This window comes from Natator depressus, chromosome 6, assembly GCF_965152275.1.
Source record: "Natator depressus isolate rNatDep1 chromosome 6, rNatDep2.hap1, whole genome shotgun sequence".
NCBI lineage: Eukaryota > Metazoa > Chordata > Testudines > Cheloniidae > Natator > Natator depressus.
Genome location: NC_134239.1, coordinates 69627974 through 69653203, shown reverse-complemented (window position 1 = coordinate 69653203; position 25230 = coordinate 69627974). Strand labels below are relative to the sequence as shown.

At 42.7% G+C, this 25230-nt stretch overlaps 1 protein-coding gene across 1 annotated transcript in view; it reads left to right on the top strand.

Moving 5' to 3' along the window:
• The window catches only part of LOC141989761 (cytosolic phospholipase A2 beta-like), a 98949-nt gene that overhangs the window by 46230 nt on the left and 27489 nt on the right, over window positions 1-25230 (top strand). Inside the window, exons 7-10 of the mRNA XM_074956683.1 lie at window positions 19988-20060; window positions 23510-23646; window positions 24126-24257; window positions 24872-24912. Of these exons, the coding sequence (XP_074812784.1) occupies window positions 19988-20060; window positions 23510-23646; window positions 24126-24257; window positions 24872-24912 (383 nt within the window). The remainder of the gene's footprint in view (window positions 1-19987; window positions 20061-23509; window positions 23647-24125; window positions 24258-24871; window positions 24913-25230) is intronic.

Here is a 25230-nt window from a genome sequence, read left to right as displayed (position 1 = left end):
GGAACTATAACATTTTCAACTTTCACACCTTGTAAAAGTGAAGAAATGATAAGTTAAGGAGGGAAATTGAAACATCTTTTTCGGCTTTTAATGTGTTCCTTTTCAACCTTCTTAGCTCTGCCCCTAGGGTGTAGCTATGATTTATTATTTTTAAACATCATGTATATTATATCTGAGTAAATTTTGCTAGGAATAACTTATTCAACAAACTCTTCTCTTTCTACTTGTGGAATACGTCAGTGATTTATCGGTATATCAGCAATTTCTCTATATATCTATAACAATTTCCCTGCTACTGTTACTCTGCTGATTGCAAACAGTTCACTGCCAGTATTTGTTACTTTATGCTGAGAATCTGAAGTGTTGGTTAGTTGTGATTGGTCACATCACTCAGATGGTATTTAAAATTTTTCCCATGCCTGGTTGATCATAACTTTTACAGAGAACATGTCTAGCATGAATATTTGCACGCTGAAATTTCCAGCTCCCTTTTTGTGATTTTTTTTTCACACCAGTGAGCTTGAATCTTCTATTCATAAACATCTGTGAAAGTGAATTTGGCTACTCCCAATGTCAGTGGAAAATAAACACAAGTGGGGAGACCGTGACAGGAGTGGATTCACTTTAAAATATGAATGCATACTTATGGAAATTCTTTGTGGTATTTATGCAGATCTAATTTATATGAAGCTGTATCTTTACATAGTGCTCTGCAAATATAGATTGTCATGTTCCATGTCCAGATGAGTTTAAAATCAAAGGACTTGATCATGTAACCTTTTGCACATGAGAAATTGCATAGGAACTTGTTTGCACATGCAAATACAGCTCTCATGACTGAATGGTAGAACCAAAATTCATTGGCTATGTTTTTATATACCTGAGTGTAGATACCACAGAATTTTTACAAGTTATTGATCTGAGTTTACTGCCAGTCAGCATACAATGTATCAATCTGAATAGCCAAGAACCTACTTTGCTAAGACACAAGAAATTTTAAAAGCTTTCTATACCCATTGTTACTATAGAAGTGTACTATTCTTAATGCTAAGCGTGTTGTTGTGATTTAAAACATCAGAACTGTCTGCTAAACCTTTAATACTCTTCACTTATACAAAAAACAGACCCCCTGACATTACCTAAGGAGACAATACAGCTAAACGACAAGTTCATTGAAGTTTTGCTATAATAATTGTTGAGGAAACACTTTCATTCTAAGCCTCCATTTTCAGGCACTTTATATTTTTCTGCAAAGTATTATACTTGGGGTTGGAATCTGTCATGTTTGTTTTCAGCCCAAAGATGCTGGCTCTCCAGATATGTGCATATGTCAGCATGCTTAAATGTGGCAAGACTTAGATTAAAAATGTAGGTTTCAGAGTAGCAGCCATGTTAGTCTGTATTCACAAAAAGAAAAGGAGGACTTGTGGCACCTTAGAGACTAACAAATTTATTTGAGCATAAGCTTTTGTGAACTACTGCTCACTTCATCGGATGCATTATACTACATTGTACAATGTAGTGTAGAATGGCTCTGGATTCCTCCCTCAGCCTACCCGGCTGCCCCTCTAATCCTTCCAGCTTTTGCATATCTGAATGTGCAACTGCATGCAAATTAAAGAACAACTTCAAGACAAATGTTGTGCACCTGTACTAGCCAGCATGTCCTTTGCCACATGGAACACGTAGCATTTGAAATTGCAAGTCTTGTTTGGACCAACAGAATACCGTTCAATTCTTACTATACTTTCCCAATTTTTCAAAAAGCACCGGCTCGGGAGAGCTGTGGCAGAAGCTGTTGGATTGGGTGGTTCAGGAATTTCATAATGCACTGCTACAGCAACAGTTCCAGGGCCAGTTGTGTATGAACATGGCCCAAGCACTCAGTGAGAAAATGATTTGCCACATCAGTGCACTACAAGATTGCAAGGTCACATGTTATAACCACTGTCTCTGTTCCCTGTTTCTCCATGAAATGGTGTATTGTCCTAGAGTAGCAGGCACTATGCTAGCATCTTGGTAGACTGTGGCTGGGTTAGTTTAAGACCCCACTTAAGTTATAAATGATGGCATCTGACACTTATCTGCTAGCCATGCGCAACACTATATTTTCATTTACTGTTTTCATTTTCAGTCACTTGTAACCTTTTTAGATTTGTGAAGTGCTGTGGTAGATGGTGTCCAGCTAGTTCAATATGAAGTTTACGTTCTTTGTGGGGATTTTAGAATCTGCATATTTCTCAAAGTTTTGTGGAGGAATCCTAACCCTGCTACTGGGAGATTTGTCATTGACTTCAATGGGGCTAAGATTTCACCCATAATTTTTCTATCCTGAAGCAGGCTGCATGTGATGGTCTTACCTCCCCTTGTATGGTTGATAATGAAATGCTACTAAAGGTGCTGTTTACTCATAAGGCCTATAAAGAGCAAATTTGTGTGCAACCTTAGAGCAGAGAAGGAAATGGACTATTGCTATGAATAGATGAAATGGATATTTATTAATGTATGATTTAGGTAGGTAGGGACACGAATCAGACAAAAATGATATTTCAAGAAAAAATTGTTTTGTCTTATTAATCAACAGCCGCTCCTGAAAGGAAATAACTACGTAGGTCTGGCCTGGAAAGTGAGGCACTGACAAGTGAGAATTAAACTGCGAAAGACCATAGGCTATAGTAGAGGACACATATACTCTGAGGCATGTGGTTGGCTTGAACTGACAGACACATACAGGCTGAGAGAGAAGAGATGCATTTTTGGGCCATGCTATAGGTAATGTCCATATTCTTAACTGAAACCTAGTGCCAGCCTAGTCATGCTTTCCATGGTATTAGTCTAAAAACACTTATTTTGATACCTCTTTATTCTGGGATTTGCCCCCCGCTCTTTTTGTAAAATTATCTTAAATGTAAGAATATTTTATTGACCTCTGAACTGGTCTCTGACTATGAGATGGGGCAGATATGAAGAGGTGTTGGATAATGAAAGTAAATTCTGATCTTGGGGGAAGTAGACACAAGAGTAAGTAATGGCTTGAGTGAAAAAGCTAGAGGTTGTGAGATTCTTCCCCAAACAAAGCTGCAGAAAAGCTGCCAGGTCCATTATGGATAAGAATAGAACTAATTGACCTGAAAGTTAATAGGCAAGATTGCAACCAAGATTGAAATTAAAACAGACTCTTTTTTTGTTATCTGGATGCAAAAAAAAGGTAAATAAAAGCTGCATGTACCTGTATCCTGGTGGCATGAATCCGACTGCTCAAATGATTTTGTTCAAATGTTTAAAAAAAATTTACGTTTGGCACAAGACTAAGCGTGAGCAATGTCAATGTTAGTTTTTTGTGTACGAAAAAACCTAACCATGCACGTCCAGTCTAAATTACTTTTATTTTAGATAAGAACAAACAAAAATAAGAGAGAATAGCAGTAAAGTTTCTGTGAGAGATCTGGGTGTGTTCCTCCTCTGTAACAGACTACGACTTGAACTAGATGGCTGCTTTATCTGCAGCCATGCAGAGCTCTCAGAAACTTTTGAAAGGAATTGCACTTTCAAGCTCCATACATCCCCAGAAGGAGGCATTCTGAGGTAATTATGAGGGAGTGAAAATACAGGTTTGGAATAGACTCAGTGTTGTTGATCTCTTTACTTGTGCCCTGCCCTGTGCCTGTCCTGGTAGTAAGGAAGAAGGATATCATAATTGGATTAGCCATGTCATTATAATTATCCTAATTATACTGCCTACACACTGATGTGTTAACTATGAACAGGAAATTCAGAAACCTGCTGAGATAACCAGACATGGATTAAGATATGAATTGTGCCCCTCCCATTGAATACCCATGGAAGAATGGCAACTGACCCAGGAAACACTGTGAGGTTCACCTTCTGTCATTTCCGCCAACTGTTGACTGAGGGAGGAAGGACTTGGGAGCATATGGGAGAGGCAGGGGCTGTTTCCTCCTAACCTCTTGGCTCCCTAGGATCCACAGGGAATTGAACCCTGCACGTGTCCTCTGTAGTACAGCACCTGAGAAGCTTTGCTGTCACTGACCAGGCACTTCATGTAAACCCCATATTTGGGTGAAGTGAGGGGAAGTACATGTATGAAGCCTAACTTATGATGTTTCTAGCAGACTTACTTTAATTGTAGAGACTCTTAGTGGCAACAGGAGCAGCTAAGCTCTTCACCTGAAGCCCTCTACTCCCATCTAGCTCATGGAGAGCCTTCACTGACTACTACCATTGGAACCAACCTCTGAACTGTTAATACAGGCCAGGTGAGTGGGTGGGTGGATTGGGGGCTGGGAAGGAGAGCAGATTGATGTATTTTTAAGGTCAGAAGGACCCACTATGATCATCTAGTCTGACCTATTGTATAACTCAGGCCATACAATTTCAGCCAGTGATTCCTGTCTGACACCCATTTTGAGTTGAGCTGGAGCATGTCTTTAAAGGAAAAACATTGTAGATGTCTAGTGGGAGGGAAGTGTGGGGAGGAGGCTGAGGAAAAGGTCAAGGTCACAATGTGAAAGGAAGGTATGGAAGGGAGAGAATACATAAAGGTCATCTTGGAGAACAAATAAATTCAATTTTCAAGGACTAAAAATAGAAACGATTATTGGTTTTACCCGAGCAGCTAGAAACCTCGGCTGGGATTAGGGCCCGATTTTGGTAGTTGCTACACAAACACACAATGAGGGACAGTCCTTGCCTGGAAGAAACTGTGTCTAAATAAATAAAATAAAAATCAAACCCAAACAAATCAGCAAATAGGGGTGAATGGTTAAAAGTTAAACAAAAAGAAAGACAGCTAAGAAGCGTTGTTTGAAGAAAAAAAGTCGGGGGGGGGGGCGGGAGGAACAGGGGGAGAATATGTGTTGATATCTCTTGTCTGTCTGTCTATTTGTGGCCTGGTCCTGCAAACACTTATGCATGTGAGTGATTTTACTCATGTTAATTGTGCGACTGATTTGAATTAGACTAGTCATCTGAGGAAAGCTATTATGTCTGTAAATATCTGAAAGACTGAGGCTTTAGACTGTAAGTTCCTTGGACCTATAAAATGGAGGTAAAGTGCCTAGTACAATTTTGGGTGCTCTCTAACTAGGATTAGTAATGACCCATCAATTACTACAGGATAGGAGGATGTGTCAGATGTTCCTTACCTCTTGCCCCCAGCACTACACCCCCAAACCACACACAGCTTCATCCCCACGTATTGTTACTATGGCAGACTCAAAGGCAGGGGGACGATGCTGTGGTGGCAGTATGTTTAGTTAGAAAAGCACGTATTTTCATTGCATTTTTCCTTGAAACAATAGAGACGCCCGTTTATATCCATACTGCACTGATCCAGGAGCAAGGAAACCCAACTTGTTTCTACAGTCATTAACCTCCTGGAGTGGATACAATATTGCATTCTTACATTGCAGCAATTGTCTCAGGGAAGACACTGCAGCATTCGTGGGAGATATTAGAGCTGGTTGAAAATTTTCTGAAGGAAAATGCTGATTTGATAAAATCAGAATATTCTATGGGAACATTTTTTGTTGAAATTTTCAACAAAATGGATATCAAAATGTATTGTTTCAGCAACCAAGCGCTCCGACATTTTTGACTATTGTTTTGATTTATTTTATAATTAATGATATGGTAAAATGGTAAGTGCTTCAACCTCACAGAAATGAAACCTTTAGATGAGGTTGTTCTGATATTTCCAACCAACATTGTCCAGAAAGTTTATTTTGTGGGAGATTCCAGCTTTTCATTGTGGTTCCGGATGAGAAGTTGAAATCTCTCACAGAATAAGATTTTTATTTTGGTTCAGGATGAAAGGAAACTTTCAAATGATGAAATTTCCAAGTTTCAACCATGTCTCTGATAGGAGGCAGCATTCCATGCTATAACTAATGGGGACACATCTAACATGCTCTGCTTCACCCAATGTAGTAATGGGAACTCAGACAGTCTGTTCAGCAATAGGTTTTGTGTGGAATACTATATTGACACAGACCGGGCACATGATGCGGCTAATGTGAGACAGGAGGGAGGTTACTACTGATGGTTATGTTGGGAGGAAGGCAGTGCTGTGTAGGGATTAGGGAACAGGGCTGGAAGCCAGTATTCAAGTGTTTATTCCTGGTTCTCATGCTTGAAATAGGAGGCATAGATACCCATGCTTCTTACCAATAGCTGGCTAAATGTGTGATCTTAAGCAAATCGCTTTGACATTGGTTTCACCATCAAACACTAAAGCAGGGCTAATAATTCATATTTCACTGGTGTGTTGAGAGGCTTTGAGCATCTCAGATGAAAGGCATGACAGAAATCCAAAAAATGACTTATCCCCGTTCTATTGTGCAGTCACATAAGCATTCCTGCACACAGTCATAATTGGAGCTCATCACTTACGTGATGCATTTTGCTTTATGAACACACACGGTACATTTTTATTATGCAACTCATCTTTCAAGCGTGTTTGTGGGGGATACTCTGACATACTTGGCATGTTTTCCAGTAAATATATGGCACTATAGGGAGTAGCAACATATCCAGAGACAGTAGTGTGAGTCAGACCGCCCCATCCACTGAAATCCATGTGTACAGACATGAGGATGCTTATGTTCTGAATCCAGTGTTGCATGCTGCTCATCTGAATGCTGCTCTACACATAGGAGACTCTTGCATCTCTGAAAGAAGTTCAAAAGACAGGTATAGTATGTTGCTATAGCAAATGACTGGCTAAAACCTGCTCACCTTTCTCATGCAAAATTCCCATTTGAAGTTGGTGGCTAATACCCCAAGCGTCAGAAGGTGAATTAGAAAATTAATATCTGCTTTAGTGAGAAGCTTAATTCAAATATTTGTCAGGACATCTAGAGTGGTCTCTGAGATCCACAGACCAAGTTAGGCCAATTTTCGTACTAACCACGCAAGCACTTAAAAAGCTATAAAGTTACATGTATTATATCACCAGAACATTCCCATTGGCTGAGTATACCTGGAGGTCAGGGACTGTTACCAAGCGTTCTGAGAGCTGATGAACCCTTTTGTGGATGTTGCATGGATGTAAAGATATTTGTCCCATAACTGCTGCTTTTATTTCTAAAAACTTTTGGAATTATCAATGTTTCATTTTTGCACAACTTGTCGCATGTTCAGAAAACCGAGACATATCAGTCAGCTCTTTGCTTGCAGTACTGGAGGAAGAAGAGGAGGAGAAGGAACTATTTATGCGACAGCAGCCTACTATTTCCCAGTTGCACAGTTTTAACATCCGCAAGAAGTCAGACTCTGATTCCAAGAAAGTGATGGCTGATGAGTAGAGCTAGTCAAAAATGTTATGATGGAATAGTTTTTCCATCAGAAAATGCTGATTCAGTTGAAACTAGGTAGGAACATGCCCTGCTCTCTGGGTCCCCAGGCTGCCTACCTCTCTGAGGTGCCAGGCTTCTGGTTCCTTGGCTCCCTGGGTTCCACAGCGCCCCAGCCAGCCATCGCCCCAGACTTGTCCAATTGGTGGGCAGGCAGGCTGGCCAGCTCACTGGGCTATCTGACTCACGGGCTGGCTGGGTCTTCACGTTACCTGCTGGGTGGGTGGTCTGGAGACAAGTTGGGTGGGGAGACAGGGGGCCAGCCCCAACTTTTTTGGAAAATTCTGTTTTGGTTCTTCTGAAATAGAATTTTTCAAAGATGTCTGTTCCTTAAAAAAATCTTTTATTTCCGACTTTTTGTTCCTATTCAGAGTGAAACATTTTTTGGAAATGCAGATTTTCTATGCAATGGAAATGCCAGGTCCTGCACTGCTCTACTGATGAGTTATGTGAGGTTGTAGAGAATTAACAGCTTGCATAACAGCACCTGGCCGACAACTACTTGTAGCATACGTGTAAATGTGCAATAGCCTGTAGATATAATCTTGAATCCTGCATCACAGTATGTGAGTGTATGAGCTATTTGTATGTATGTGAAGTTTTGCATGATCTCTATTACAGAGTGAGAGACTGTAGGGCACCAATGTGCATACGTGGTGCAGAAAACCCTATTATTAATTTGCACACCCCTCTTCCACCTAGGAGAAGCAACTGTGCTGGAGGTGATCATGGGGGTTGGCACCTCTGAAATCTAGAGCTCCATAGGAGTGCCACTGACAGAGGCTGTTTGCAAGAGCCACCAAATCAGTACATCTCTTCACCAGTCTGGCCCCATCCCATCTTGGCCTGGCACCCAGTTTTGGGCCTCTGGGCCTTTTGGGCCCTGTGGATGATTTGTACTACTGTGCTTCCGTTCCAAGCAGACTTACTGCATCTCCGGGCCTATCTGAGCCTACCTGGCTCATTGGCCACCTTACACCACACTGCTCAGTTAAGCCCTAGAGCCCTGGCCTTAAAATCCTTTGCTAAGAAGGTGCTGCATGCTAAGGGTTCCCATTTCCTTCAATAGCCGTTAAAGAATATATGGAATTCCTGGATTTTAAGAAATAACATACAGAAAGGATGGCAGTTCTAGATGCCTCAAACATTGTATGAATCAAGGAGTTTGAGGAGATCTTGAATTCCTGGAACTGCAAACAAGAGAAATTATGGGCACTCTAGCACAACGTGAGTTCTTAGAATGCCAGTCACGCCAGGGCTTTTGTGAGCTTCTGGAGCATCTACAAATAATTAAGGTACACGCAATAAATGTGCTAAACGACATTAAGAGACAGTGCAGTAATCCCTTAGAGCCACATGGATTAATTTTATCTAGCTTTTCTGGAGTATTATCATTTTTAAAAAAAATTGTCGCTGCCTTGACTGGATTGGCATAGACTTGGCATGCCCTTCAACCAGCTGAATCTCCAGCTGCCCTATCATGGCTGCATGGTGGCTCCTTTGTACCAGGAGAGTGGCACAAGTGGGCTGGGCTAAGCACCACAGATTTGGGCCAGTATACATGTAGATGTAGAAATTTTTCAAGATGGATATTATCTCTGTAGGCAGATATTCGGTATTAAAATCTCTCTGCTTTTGTAGTGCTCACAAGCTCATTGGAAGGGAGCCTTCCTCCTGCAGGAGTTTATAATAATGAAGAAACAAATTGTAGGGCTCCCCATTTCTGCCCATAATTTGGCAGAGCTCTCAAGGTCAACAATTTCAGTTAAACCGTTGTTAATGTGCCGTCACCAGCAGTAACATATTCCCACAGCTAGGCTGTTGCCAGGGGAAATGAAGAATTGGTCTACTAATTGAATGAATGATACAGTAATGAACTAAAATTAAGAAAGGGGAAATTTTAGGCTCAGTATTGACAGAGCTCTCTCAGGCCAGGGGAAGTGGTAAAAGTCTCACTGCCTGAAACTAGATTGAATGAAATATTACAGAATGGACTGTAGAGATCAGTCCTGCATTGGAAGGACTATGGGCTGAATGAGCTAATATGTCTTTTCCATCTTTAACTGTCATGAATCTGAGTCTGAAGTCTTTGGGCAGGTCTGTAGAGGCTGTATTGAATGCCCCTGATTCAACCTATCCTGCTTGCCTCAGACACATTTCCGTCCAAGTGTCTTCAGATATCTACCTAGGATCTTGTTTTAACTCCTGCCACTTAAACATGCTTTGTGTGTCCACTCTCGTGGCCCTGTTGTATTGGTGTTACGTACTCAGTATGTAAATTGGACCACCTGGAAACCAGACTGCTGCTGTTACAGTGAATTTAACAGAGCTTGCATCCTGTGTCTCACTGTCATAGCTTTTATGTTCATATAGGCATAACCTTTCTCACCTCACACTTCAATGCAGCCCCCCAAGTCTGCTGAGCCAAGAATAATCCACTGGTACTTATTTGCTCTGCACAAGTGAGGGCATGCCTGGGGTCCTGGTGTTGGCCTTCATCAGCCCACACTGAATTTTTGTCCACAGCTTTTTTCAAAGGAAGTGTGTTTTCAGTTCTGCAGAATCTATGGAAAGTTGGTGTTGTTTCTGTATTGTTATTTACTGCCTTGATGCACAGGCAGTATCTGGCCCTTTGATTATGATCCGCAGCTTACTGCCGTTGGTTAGATCTCCTTACATAAAGCTATTAACTACACTGACATTACAATTAGGGCTAGATTCTGTCATCCTCACAAAGATATCCAGGGACTACTTGCAGACTAGGTTACTCCTTAGTGTTAGAAGGGTGGTAGAATTGGACCCTTAATGCAAGAACAATTTGTTTCAAAAAATTGTTTAGAAATTATAGGAAAATTTCATTTCAGAATTTCAATATTTTTCTTTTTTAATATTTTTATGACGTTTACATTATTTCATGACATCAGTAGTAGTAATGCATCATGTTCACTCCTACTACCACTACTGACATAATATGACATAATAGAATAGTTGAAATACTTTATTTTTATTTTTATTTAAAAGTAAGGGCTGCTGCTACTTACTTCTTGTCTGGATCAAAGTGTCTCCTGTTTGTGTTGTAAAAGGGAAACAGTCTGACACTTCGTGTCAAGTCACTATTTCTGGGTGTAGGGAGGCTTTCAACATGAACTCTTACAGCACAGTTCCCACACTTATTTTTATTGGTGCCCGCTTTAGATGGGTCGATGCTTCTCCCCATCTTCCCCCTGGCCCCCTCATAGCATTCCTGGGCATGTTTGCGGCACTCTTTCTTTTTTTTCTGTCCAGGTTTCCTCTCTCCTGTCCTTTGTTTTAAATTCTACTTTCCCCCGTCTCATCTTATTTCTTACCTGTGTATTTTCCCCTCCCTGCATCATCCTTTTAACTGTTCTTGATGCCCTCTTTCAGGTAGCTCCCTCTCCCCATCCTCCTACGTATGGGAAGGGCACATGCTACTTGTAGTGGATGTCCATTGGTGGCTCTGTGGGGCTGGGCCATAGCCACTCTCATGGCTGAGCTTGATGCTGCACAGTTCAGAATAGTTTGGCTGGTGGGCAGCTGCATGGGCCTGTGGTATTGCACACATGAGCTGCTACAACAGCTGCTTTAGAGGCTACCTTAGGAGCAGGGAGGGAAGGTAGGTGCTTTCAAGGAATCACCCAGTGCTCTACCCACAAGCACAGATTATGAGCAGCTGCTTTTCCTGTCCTCATTGGGTTTTTTTTTTCTTTGTCCCACATGCACTCCTGAACTAGCCTGGGAACCTCCCTCTTCTAGAGACCCCATCCCTCAAGTTAAGAAATCCTTTTATACTGATAAATAGAGAGATTCAAAACACTACATTTAAAAAAAAATTCCCAGTACAGAATGGGCTGAGCTGAGAATCTGGGGATGAGATGTTTCACCATAGACATCTGTGGCTGGGATTCAGAGATTTCTTCCCATTCTCATTCTTTATGGAAGTATTGTGCTTTTTGGAAGTGTTGGATAAAAACCATTATGGGTGGGCATGATTTGATGGAGATGTTAGGGATAACCCCTCTGAACATGGTAATATGCACTTACTGGCCACCAGGCACATGAAGTGTTACGATAGCTGCATCTTTCCCCTCACCCCAAGTACTGGGGCACACGTCAGCAGATTATTTTCTCCGCATATAGGAGTCAGGGGGTGGATCTCAGAGTCTCTATAAATCACACCTGCCCTGCTGGGTGAATCAGTGTAAAGGCAACAGCAAGCTGTGTGTGTGCCTGGCAGCCAACAGCCCTGTTGCTCAAAAGTTAGTTGGGATTTTGCCATCATCACCACGGCCTAACTTGAAATTAATGGAGAACTCTGTGGGTAAGGTAAGAAAATACCCAGTGTTCTTAGTGACTGTTAGAAACCCTGCTGCTGTAGAGATTCTGTGCCAGTTCTCATCAGGTAACTTCCTACCTGTCAGCAGACTCAGGCTGGATCCTTTGAGATGCAGATGTGACTGCCCGTGGTAGAATGTAGCATATTTTAGTCCTGCTTTACCTACAGGGAAAGTTTCTGATGCGGCGTTTGGGTGTCTTTCTGTACCTCCACTATCCTAGTGGAAGTTCTTCATGTCTGGGTTTGTGTTCTCCAGTAATGAGTGTTGTTGGCAGGGGAGGGGATAATTCCTACTTTTTACTAAAGGTAAACAGAATTATTAACAGTCTGAGTTATTTTCTCACAGGAGTATTTAAGAGAGGGTGACAGATGTAAAAGAAAAGTGACTACAGCGCAGTGGTGGCAGCACAGACTATGAGTTATTTCAAAACCAATATCCCAGCTCTTATACCTCATTTCACAAAAAAGTAAGAGAGAAAAAAGGGCATTCTGAGGTTTAAAATAAAGTCAGAGGGTCAGCGTTGTATGCTGCAACTTGAGGAGAATCATTGATGATCATGTATTATCTATAGCATTCTCACACACAAAACCCTTTAAGGCGAAGTTAAGGTTGCAGTACATATCGATGGTTTGAAAGCTTAACTTTAGAACCATAGGTTAAAAACAATCAAACATTACAAATCCCTTTTGCCACCCAGAAGGGGTTCGGACCTTTTCATTCAGGGTACCTATAATTAAGTATGAATCTTTTATACTGGCAGAGGGCTTCATGTACATTCTGAAGACATTAACCTGAAGAGCTGCCTATTATAGCAGCGAATGCTTTTTATAAAGAGCATCTTAAGGGACATTTGCATTTTTCAGCATCTTGACAGGGAAATTATAGTTAAACCAGGAAATAGTGGTTTTATTTTTAAAGATAGAGTTCTGTAGAAAGCATAAATACTTCATAACATCTAGAAAATTCTCTCTTTACTATTCTTATGGTCTCAATGCATCACCATGGTTTGTACAAAAGTTTTGGTCATGGTTACTGTCCAAAGTGATGATGTAATTTCGATTTGATATTCACATCAGGGCCTTTTCTTCTGGTATTGGTTGTAGTCATCACTAGAGCTGGTTCAACATTTTCTGATGGAACATTTTTCTGTCAGAAAATGCTGTTTTGTAGAGGTTGAAACTTTCCATGGACGTGTTGATTCTGATGAAATTTCATTTAGAAAAAATATAAAACACAGTGATTTGTTCTGATTCAGAATGAAAACAAATTGTGCAATCAGGGAATTTCCTGTGACATGGAAATTCCTCTTCCCGCATAGCTGTAGCAATCCCTCCTTAATAGTTTTTATTTCTTAGGATATTATGTCTCATTCTGAATTTGGTAAACAGCCTCTCACTTTATAATTAGCCGAACCAAAATGTCAGTATCCTAAAATAATGATGAATTTGCTGAGTAACTCTATGTAGTGTAAGATGTATTAGAGAAAAAACTTCATCAAAGGGGCAATGAAGTTACACGACAGGGACGGCTTTGGCCCAAAGAGTTACTTAGCTTTGATGAGAAGAAGGTGAAATATGGCCAGCCAACACTCCCAACTTGGGATCCAGCATGTACACATCAAGGACTTTATTTCTAGGTTTGATCTTAGAAGTTGTGCTCCCAGCTAGACTTTGCATGCTGTGAAACCGACTCTCATAGAGGAACCAAATAACAGTAGAGACAACAGTGGGACTGGTTTGAGACCATGGCTGAAAGAGCCATTTAGATCTGGAATCTAGAGTTTGATGTATAAATTCCAAATTATATTTCTAAATGGCTTTTCATTGTCCTGTATCCAAACAAGGTCCCAGTAGGGTAATGGCTTAAATGGTTAGTAGCCTTCCTGGAAGCAAATACTCAATAAGTAGTGATGGGAAACTGCACCTCCACTACTAGACCCTGACTTGTGCAGTCCACAAAAATCATGACTCTCTACCTATCCTTCACCACATATGACCACACTGCTACTGCAAAGGTGACCCAGGCTTGGACAAGATCAGCTCATGGATGAAGAACAGCTAGCTGAAGCTGAACTTCAACAAGACAGGGATGATGCAGATGGGAAGAGGAAAATGCTCTGAAGAGTTTGTAGTCACAGTGAAGTCTCCTTTGGCGATAGTTTCACACCCACCATAGGTCAGTTCAGTTTTTAGTCTAAGATCACTTTTGCATTCCTCGTTGATTCTAAGCTCTCACATAGCAGCGTCTATGAGTAATGCTAGCTATCATTTCTCGTTGGCTTGGAGACCCCATCCCATCCTTCAGGATGATGACCTTCATCACCTTTCCTCTAGACTACACCAATTCAAAATACCTGGACATGAAGCCTTCACTGCTTAGGAAACTCAAACTAGTACACAGTGCTGCAGCACATAGCCACAACAGTACAGGCTACAGCAAGCACACCACCCCTATCCTCAGCCATTACCCTAGATCCGTCACCTCTCTCAGATGAGCCAGCACAAGCTTATGGTCAACAGTGTCACATGCTGCAGAGAGGTCCAGGAGGATGAGAATAGGAAAAACTTCCTGTCAGGGTAGTTAAGCACTGCAACAAGTTGCCTAGGGGGGTTGTGGAATCTCTGTCATTGAAGGTTTTTAAGAACAGGTTGGACAAACACCTGTCAGGAACAGGGCTAGTTATTACATATTCCTGCCTTGAGTGCAGGGGACTGGACTAGATGCCCTCTTGAGGAGCCTTCCAGTCCTACACTTCTATGATTCTTCTGTCCACTGATAGGAGAAGGTCATACATCAATGCCACTAAAGCAGTTTCAGTTCCATGTCCTGACCTGAATCCAGATTGTGCTGGGTCTACGATGTTGGCTTTAGCCAAAGCTGAATACAAGCTCATCTAACTAGCTTCCCTATGAGCTTGCTCAGGAATGGGAGGTTCGACACTGGGCAGTAGTTATCTAGAACCAGTGTATCCAAGGAGGGTTTCTTCAGTGTTGGTTGGACTATCACATGTTTGAAAGAGGAAGGGAAGCTTCCTTTTCCGAATGAGGTGTTGGCTATTTTGGTCAGAAGTGGCACTAGTTGGTGATGACTGTCTTTCACAAGTCCAGAAAGGGCATGTGTCAGATTCACAAGTCCTGGGATGGGATGCCCATAGGGTGTCCAGAACTTCTTGATGAGAGAATGTATTGAACTCCAGGAATGTAGGGGGGCTGTTGGTTGGTGGCTCCAAGTGAAGCAGATCTGTGCCATCTGACGAGGCTTCCAGAATGTCTGTGATTGTTTCAGCCAAATATGTTGTTACTTCTTCACAGTGCTTGGTGCTCAGTTCTGATGCAGGTTATAGGCATTCAGAATTGATGAAGTGGTCTCCCACTCTGGATAGCTCCTTGGGGGTGGGAGTTGGTAGCTTTAATGGATTCTGATAAGAGGGTTTTTCCTGTCTTGTAATACAGCCTCACAAAGGCTACGGAGACTTATTTATGTTTGATCCTGCCTGTATCAGCCTCTGTTTTTCACCCTTGAGCACTCAACTTTCTAACCCCTGTCTCTTCATCCAGTGCAGGGTGTCATAAAACCCAGGAGATCTGTGTGGGTGATGGGAAGGAAGGAGACATCTGGGGGCCACTGTGTCAATGGTTGAGGCCAGGATAGAATGATAATTATTCACCAGATCCCCAATTCTTCATCCTATGGGTGGAGACTGGTGCTGGAACACTTTTTATAGCAGGAGTGCTGAAAACCATTGAACAAAACCATACATTTGGTACATGATGGAAACTGTGCATTTGGTTGCTATTATTAGTTCAAGCTGCTGCTGTATTCCCAGCACCCCTGGTGCAGTGCAACTGTATTTTAGCAGGCATTGGAATTTGTTGGAGTCCATGAGTCTTTGTGGTCAAATCAGGATCGTTGGTCTTTCTTGTTACCTGTGACTTGGAAGGTCTCTGACCACTGCCTAAATGAGATGATGGCCTATCCAAGACAGTAGCTGGGTTGTGATGTCCTCAGTCTTGATATCTAGGCTGAAGATCAGGCCCAGGATGTGACTGGCTGTGTGGAATGGACCTGAGATGACCTGTAAAAGTTCTAGTGAGGCAATGAGTTTTTGGGGTTTTGGGAGCAGGATTATAGGGGGCTTAGCAGATTCTATTCCATACAGGTTCTTATATTGCCCTCATCACAGTAGTATCAGAATGTCTTCCAGTGCTGCATTAAGTGATCTGACTACCTTCTGTCACATGTGGCTTGTTCTCTCTCACATATTTTCTCCATCAGGTGAACTGTGTGTACTCTGACAGGTTTCAGAGTAACAGCCATGTTAGTCTGTATTCGCAAAAAGAAAAGGAGTACTTGTGGCACCTTAGAGACTAACCAATTTATTTGAGCACAAGCTTTCGTGAGCTACAGCTCACTTCATTGGATGCATACTGTGGAAAGTTTAGAAGATCTTATTATATACACACAAAGCATGAAAAAATACCTCCTCCCACCCCACTCTCCTGCTGGTAATAGCTTATCTAAAGTGATCACTCTCCTTACAATGTGTAGGATAATCAAGTTGGGCCATTTCCATCACAAATCCAGATTTTCTCACCCCCCTACCCCCTACAAACTCACTCTTACCAGCAGGAGAGTGAGTTTGTGTGTGTGTGGGGGTGAGAAAACCTGGATTTGTGCTGGAAATGGCCCAACTTGATTATCATACACATTGTAAGGAGAGTAATCACTTTAGATAAGCTATTACCAGCAGGAGAGTGGGGTGGGAGGAGGTATTTTTTCATGCTTTGTGTGTATATAATAAGATCTTCTAAACCTTCCACAGTATGCATCCAATGAAGTGAGCTGTAGCTCACGAAAGCTTATGCTCAAATAAATTGGTTAGTCTCTAAGGTGCCACTAGTACTCCTTTTCTTTTTGTGTGTACTCTGTAGTGTGTTGTTTAGGTAGGGTTTGGGGGCTGTTTTTTTTTAAAGTGTACATGTTGCTCTCTTTATGTTAGAGAAAATGGGTTGAAGAAACATGCTTTGCATTTGGAACAGAAGGTGGTGAGATTTATGATGGTTCTTGGCTTCTGTGGGAGTTTGTTCCACAGTCTTGGAACAATCCTCAAGAAAATCCTGTATCCCACACAGATGAGCTTTCTCCTTATTGTAAAGAGTTCCTGTGGGCCAGAGGAGTGGAGGTGTCAACTCTGGTCTTCATCCCAGAGCGGCAAGTGATCTTTTAGATACACTGGACCCAAGCCAATGAGCTCCTTGAAGAAAACAACTGAGACTTTGAACTTGACTTGATATCGACACAAGTAGATGATAAACCCTCCCTTCTAGCTCCTCTCTCAATCACTGTGGACATCATTACAGTTCTCTCTGTCACTCAGGGCCCTAACCTGTGCATCATTTTTGACTCGGACCTCTCTGTAGCTCCTCACATCCAGGCTATGTCTTAGTCTTATAGATTCTTGCTGCATACCATCCCTTAGACACTGCTTTTCCCATCCATCCACACAGCGGAACTCTTGCCCAGGCTCTCGTCACCTCACATCTTGGTTAGTGCATCATCCTTCTCGCTATCCTTGACACATGTACTCTTTCCCCACTCATATCCATTCAGAATGCTGCTCAAAGATCACTTTGCTAGCTCATCACTTTGACCGTGTCACCCCTATTTGTGTCTCTCTACCGGCTCCCTCTTCTCCATCATATCAAACATAAGCTACTTCTTTTCAATTTCAAGGTCCTTCATGTCCTCTCCCTACCCTACCTACCATCTCTCATGTGATACTGCAAAGTCATCTCGTGTCTCTGATCAGCCCTGATGCCAGCCTCCATCATCCATATGTTAAATTTTCAAACAAGCTCTCTTGTGCTTTCTTCCATGCTGCCCCTCGTTTCTGGGAGGTGCTCCCTGTAACCATCCACAAAGGGAACTCATTAGCCTCCTTCAAAACCTTCCATAACACTTTCCTTTGCTGTGAGACCTATAAAAACGTGAGTACTGATGAGGCCAAGGTCTGTGAACTACACAAACATATTGACACCCAGAGCTGAATCCATCACACACTGAAGTCAATATTCATTTTCATGCAAAAATAAAGGGTTGTTTTCTTTGTTTTTGTTTTGGTCAGCTCAGCAGTTGTGCTGAACTGTACACATTTGACTCTGAATATGTACACATGAGTGCTAATCACTGGTATGTGCCTATTTTGAGAGAAAAAAAATGGGAAAATACAGTGCACACGGGAAAGGGAAGGATGCTCCAGAGCAGCAGGAAAGGTATAGATACGTGAATATTGTGACAATCGTTCAGAAACTGTATCGGTGCTTATGATTTTGAATTAGCTGTAATGTCCTCTGTAGTTTGCTGTGTTATGAAGACAGCAAACCTTACCTTTAGCTCATGCTAAAGTGGTTGGGACAAATTTAGATCTCAGTTACACTGGAGTGAACCTGAAGTAACTGGGGCCTTGGTTCCATTGTGAAGTTGGATCCTGTATGTTTCACTTGAGTGTTTTGCACTGAATGCAGCACAAATGATTCAGTGAACCCCACCAGCCACCTTCAATTTGTTTGGCTCTGGATCCACACTGGGGCTGCCCTAAGCCAATTCAGGTGTAGCAAGTTGTCCTCTTTGATGACCTCTCTCTCAAGCTAAAGGGGAACACTCCAACCCTTTAAAGGGGAGGCTGCTGCTCTGGTAGACTTGTGCACTCTAACGCCACAGAACCCCAAGAGGTTGGGGGGGGGGGAGTGGGCAAGGTGACAACTGTCACAACTGACGACTCATCATTGGTGAAACAAAGATTCATCCGTGCTGCCGCTGAATTGATTCAGTCTGCAACAACTGGGACTCTGTTGTTGTTTACCCTCTACAATCCCAGGGCACTTGCTGTGTTTATTTGCCCTCCCAACAATTGATTGCAGCACTTTTTGTATCTGAATGCAAGACCATTTGTACTGATTGAAGGGGACAATTTATTGTTTAAATTTCTCCAGCGTGGACAAGTTCTGAGAGTAGAATATGGCCCATATTGTGCTGGCGATGCCATTAATTTTAAAACCTGGTTTCAGGATGTTAATGAAATCCAGCCAGAAATGCTGATTGTACAATCCAGCATTCACATGTTAATAAGTTTTTGCATGTGAAGATGTGTGAGTCAAACTCTTGTGATTGGCTCAGAGGAACAGTTGGGAAGACAATTTCCTTGTTTGTTAGGCCTTGTCCACATGGGGAAATTGACTGGCATAGCTATTGTCGAGTGAACTATTCCCAAAGTAGAATGATTATTATTCTGGAATAAAAATACTTTTATTTGGGAATAGAGAATCCACACAGGAGAGTTATTCTTCTATAGCTGTATTATTTCAGACTAGCTATGCTGGTCAATTTCCCCCAGGTAGGTTAGGCCGATGAAAGCAAGTTCTTTATGAATAAACACTACAGTAGCTACACAATTAGATTAAGGCTTAAATCCCCTATCTGGAAGGGGAAGAGTTTAGCTCCTAATGCATCCAAAGGCCCAGCTATTCAGTTAGTGTGTGCAAATGTGATTTTTCATAGCGCAGTCAGTTGTGGGCACGCTGAATTGAGGCCATCTTGAGACTTGATGAAAAATGGGTCCTAATGCCTAGATCCCTGGACAGTGCTCTGATATCACAGGGTGGATGCAGTGCCAGAACCCTATCAGGTGCCCAGAGATCACGGTGGGGTACAGTATAAATATCTAGACAGAGCTCATTCAAGCAGCTACATGCTGCCAGGGTTGGTGTGATGTAAGGCTCAGTTTTGGCTCAACTTGGGTTGGTGGTGCACTGCTGCCAGCAGATCTGCAGCGTAACCAGGCTCGACAGCCATCAATGCACTCAGGAAGTCTGAAGATGCGGCAGCATTGAATTGACTGTAAATGTTGTCAGAGGCTGAGACCATGGCTCCTCCCAGCTCATACCTTCATCCAGCCAGGACATGTACCCAATAACCTGTAATACGTTCCCTGGCATAACTTGTTGCTATTAAATTAGAGCAAGGTTCCTTCATTCTAAATTTACCTGGGGGCGGAGACTAAAACCATTTTAAAAACCAGTTTTCAGGGGGTAACGGTAATTGTGGTAGTCATGCAATGTATCCTTCCACTATGAACAATAGTTACTAGTAGAAGAATAAGAGCAAACAGTAAGTAGAAAAGCCCTTTTCTGTACTATTTGGAATATATTTAATGTTGTTGTTATTTTATGCTGATGAAACTCGTGTTTGGTTTCTCTACAGATCAAAACCTCTCCCAACTGCCTGCTCTCTGTGAGAGTCATACGAGCCAGGAACATCTCCTCGAAAGACCTCTGTGAGTTGTGTTCTTCCTTCAGTACTTCCCAGAGCTCACTGACTGTGAGCAATATATTTGAGAAGCAAATGCAGTATAATTAAAGAGGTAGCACCTGGATTATTGTCGGGGCTGGGGGGCATCAAATGCCTGAAATACCTGCAGATGTGCGGACCTAGTCTTTCAGGGAGATAGTGGGACAGAAGACTCCCAACTGTGTTTCCTTTTGATTGTCCTTGCAGTCAGTCATTGCAGTTTGTTAATCTGCCTGGAACAGTTTGTTTATGGTTTTCACACGTAGATAAATCAACTCATAGACTGGAGTTTCGTCAGCCAGTCTGTATGAAATGCAAATATTCCATGTGTTTTAAAAAGATATAAGGTACCACAGACACTCAGAATCCCTAGAGTGTCTCAGGGCAACGTAGAGAATTCTGAGCAGCCTAAACCCCTCTGTTTTCTGCAGTCCCGGGATTCTCAGCCACACAAAATTATATTGATTCTCCCTTGATAAGAAAAGCAACCTGCAGGACCAGTCCTAAATATGTGCTGAGTATGCAGACAAAATGGGTCTCTCTTGTGAATACCCCTCTTAATTAGCATTCCCTCCCTACATATCCCCCCTCCCAATGGCCTACTCTGGCCCCTTTTGAAAGCTGGTGTATCATTATGCCCCATATTCTTCATAGAAATATGGTTATGATATGAATATGGCATCACTAAGGTATGTTTTATGCAAGATGGGTCATGTGAGGTATCATTGGAAAGGTGATGATTTCCTGAATGTGATTATCCAATTTGTATGCATGTATCCGTTCTGTATCTGAAGCTGGGAATATTGAGTATGTAATAGTTACAACTGTATTTTCACGTGAGAAACGCCCACCAGACAGTATGCAAACAGCCTGGATGGGCCATTAGGAAGGACAGTAGGACTTTAAAGATACTAATCTTCCTCCTTCCTGGGAAGTTTCCTGGGATGCGGCTTTGACATTGCAGGGTCATGTCACCTCGTACAGGATTCCATCTTGAAATGCTGGTACTTTTCCACGGGAAGGGGGTGGGGGGTCAAACTAGGAAACAAAGGATTCCCGCCATATGCAAATCCTATTTAAGGCTGGGGAGTGAGTTAATCAGGGCTCTTCTCCACTGCCTCTCCACCCAAGAAGGAAGATTGCTGAAAACACCTGAAGAAACAAAGGAACTTAGGTGAGGGGGAGGGCAGGGGCTGAGCCCAGGGGAGAATGGTCGGCCTGCAAAAGGAATCCCTACAGATTTACACTGCAAGCAGTGCAGTTTACCTTCAAGAAACTCTGAAACCTGCTTGAAACAACATTTAGAGTGAGAAATTATGATTTGTAGCCAGTATTCCTTAGTGCAGTGGTCTCCAACCTTTTTATGCCCAAGATCACTTTTTGAATCTAAGGGTAACCCAGGATCTACCCTGCCCCTTCCCCAAGGCCCTGCTCCTTCCCCAAAGCCCTGTCCTGCTCACTCCATCCCCCCACCATTGCTCGCTCTCCCCCACCCTCACTCACTTTCACTGGGCTGGGGTAGGGAGTTGGGGTTAGGGAGGGGGTGCGGGCTCTGGGCTGGAGCCAAGGGGTTCACAGTGTGGGAGGGGGCTCTGGGCTGAGCCTGGGGTAGGGGGTTGGGGTGCAGGAGGGGGCTCTGGGCTGGGGCAGAGTGTTGGGGTGCAGGAGGGGGGTACAGGGTGCTGGCTCTGGGAGGGGGGTCAGGGCTGGGGGTTGGGGTACGGCCTCCCACCGGGCAGCACTTACCTCCAGTGGCTCCCTGTTGGCAGTGGGTGCAGCGACACTAAGGCAGGCTCCCTGCCTACTCCAGCCCCATGCCACTCCTGGAAGGGGCCAATGCACCCCTGTGGCCCCTGTGGGGAAGGCGGGGAGCACATGGCTCCGCGCATGGCCCCTCTCTGCAAGCAACGTCCTTGTAGCTCTCCCGTCCAATGGGAGTTGTGGGGGCGGTGCTTGCAGGCAGGAGCAACACACAGAGGGAGACCCCCGCCCCCGGGCCCGTGGTGGCCACTTCTGGGAGCGGTGTGAGGCCAGGGTAGGGAGTCTGCCTTAGCGGCAGCCACGCTGCACCACCGGAGATTGCGATTGGCTGGTTAGTGACCACTTCCTTAGTGTGTGAAGCTTAGTTTGTGTGTTTTGTTTTATTTGCTCAGTAATCTGCTTTGATCTGTTTGCTATCCCATATACTCACTTAAAATTTACCTTTTGTAGTTAATAAACTTATTTTTTTGTTTATGCCAAAACCCAGTTTGTGCAATTCATGACCGGGGGTTGGGGGAACAAAAAGCTGTGCATATCTTCCTCCACATTGAGGCAGGGGGTGAATTTCATGAGCTTACAGTACATAGATCTCTATACAGCACAAGACAATATAAATTTGGGTTTACACTCCAGAGAGCGTGTGCACCAGAGTGCTGGGCAATTCCCTGAGCTGAGTCTTCCCACACAGAGCAGATTGCAGACTGTGTGATTCTACAGCTGAGTGCATCCCTACCTCTGCATGTGTGTGTGTGTGCGTGCAGCAGGACAGGGTGAGGGAGCCCAGGCTGGTGGAACGGGCAGGCTCGGTGGGACCCCAGCACATCAGGTGTCACCCTGAAAGCGGGGTCCAACCCGTCACAGATGTACTTTGGGACCCTCTCACCTCCCATTTGCAGAGATCCTCCATAGTTGATGAGAAATCCTTTTGAATAAAGACAGGCACTCTGACCCCGCTCCTCGAGTTGCTTAACTTTCCTCTCCTGCACTTTCCCCTAATGTACAGTAACTTGACCTGTCCAGTTAAACCATCCCACTCCAAGATGTGCTATGCTAGTTATGGAAATATGTCTGAGACCCCACACATTTCACTTCACAAAGCCATGCAGAATCTTGGCCCAACCCTGGCTGCAAGACAGACCAGACACTATGTATCTTTGAGGGGCCCTTTGTGTCTTGGAGTTTTTCAGGTAGAATGTTACAGCCAAGCCCCTGAGCAAAAAGGCAGTTGAGTGAGTTTCCACAATGATTCAAATAAATGTGTGGTTAATAAGAATATCCGGATGTATAATAATAAAGATTAAAAATAGCCTAGAGCTTCTGAAGGGAAATAAGTGGCCCTTGTGCTCCAGGACATAAGATGATCTCGAATGGGGCTAGAAAGATACTTTTTGTGTGTGCAGGTTATTCAGTAACTGTGCATTGTAGAGTTTCTTGTACCTTCCTCTGAAGCATCAGGTATTAGACAGTGTCAGAGACAGATATTGGATGGAGCACAGCTCTGTGGTATCATCCATCCATCCATCTATCTCTCTCTCTCTCTGGAATAGACCATTTCTCTTTTCTCCCCAAAGCCTGCTGGGTAATGTCATTCATGTCCGCTTCTAAGACTGAAACAAGTTTTAAGCATTTGATATCAAATACTGGCATGTCATTTCTTTTTCTTTTCTTTTGCAGTTACTGCATCTGATTGCTATGTGAGCCTGTGGCTGCCAACAGCTTCAAATAAAAAGGTCAAGACCAAAACCATCGAGAAAACTGATAACCCTGTCTGGAATGAGACTTTTTACTTCAGGATCCAGAATGAGGTCAAGGTACTTAAGACAATGAGAATTCATCCTTATGAAGAGTCCAGAGGCTTTACTTTAAATCTTGCTGATCAAACATAGTAGACAAATTAGGGAAATGCTCTTGAGACCGAATTCCAAATAGCTGATTGTGCAGAGTAAAACAGCCGAGATTAGTTGATTTATTTGAGACAATCTTGGTTATGGAGAAGCTGAAATCATTGTTCCTTGAACTGGGTGACAGCAAAGGCTCTCAAGAGAGGTACCATTTTCCCCATCACAGGATACAATAGATGACTGAAAAGACACTGACTGAATCATTATGCACCAGTTTCTTGGAATTTAGTTAATAACTGAGTTCCACATTGCTAGGCTCATGAAGGAATGCATTGCCTCCTTTGTTCTTCTCTTCTCTCAACTGAAAGATAATGTAACAAAGATTACCTAATTTTTTGTCTCTTTAACTAGGGTATAGAATTCTTACACATCTTCCCTTCTGCTTCCAGAATATCCTAGAATTGACAGTCTATGATGAGGATTCACTCACCAAAGATGACGAACAATTCACTGTTCTGTTTGACGTTGCTAAAGTCAGGCCTGGAGAGGTCATCTATAAGATATTCTCTTTGAAATCAGAGGTAAGGACTGAAATTTCAGGAGAGCTGAGTAGAATGTTGCTGTCTCATCTGCTTCTCATAGTGACCTGGCTTTGGCTTTGCATGAGCTGATACCCCTGTCCTGTTTCATTAAATGTTTATTAGCAGTGGCACCAAAAATCTCTTTTCCTAGAGTCAGAAAAAAACATTCATTCTCTGTTATGCCACTATGTTTGTGAGAGGCTAACAAATGTTGACAACTTGTTATCATTTAGGTCTGTCCAAAGTGCTATTTATCTTATGTGGTCCAAATCAATAGCTTTCTACCCTTTGACTTAATTTTACTCTCCTCATGCTCAGATGCTTCCCTAAGAATGTGAAAACTGATGGTGAAAAACCTGAGGAAAACTCATACATTTCCTAAATGAAACAATTATTTCAGGGGGAGTTCCTTTCGTCAGGTTCTGTGGGTTTCCTTTCATTTGATTCTCATTTTCATTGGCCAGCAGTAAAAGGAAGCATAATCTGATAACATCCCTGATAGTCCATCAAGGGTCTGGTAGAAGAGATTTGTCCAGAAAGTGAAGCTAGGATAGTTCTGGTCTGAATTGGGATGATACCATTGATTGATGCATATTGTCCCTTTTTCTTTTCAGAAACAGGATTCTCTGGAAGTGGAATTCAAGATGGAGACAATGTGAGTAAAAGTCCAAAGTTGTAGGCCCTTGAGTGGTATGTGTAGACTGGTAAGGTGGCGGTAATAAATTCACAACAAGGATCAACATGAATGTAATATTGGAAATGTATCTTCCTCCTCTTCCTCCTCCTCCATTAAAAAAAAAAAGAAGAGGAGAGTTGAGATTACAATTTTACTGCTTAACTTTGTTTTATTTTTATCTCATTATCCCAACACACGTTGACTCCATTTATCAGTTTTGTACACCTATTGCAGGTATTTCTAGTGGACAGGGGTCTGTTCTCAGTCCAGTGCTATTCCATATTTTTATCAATGATC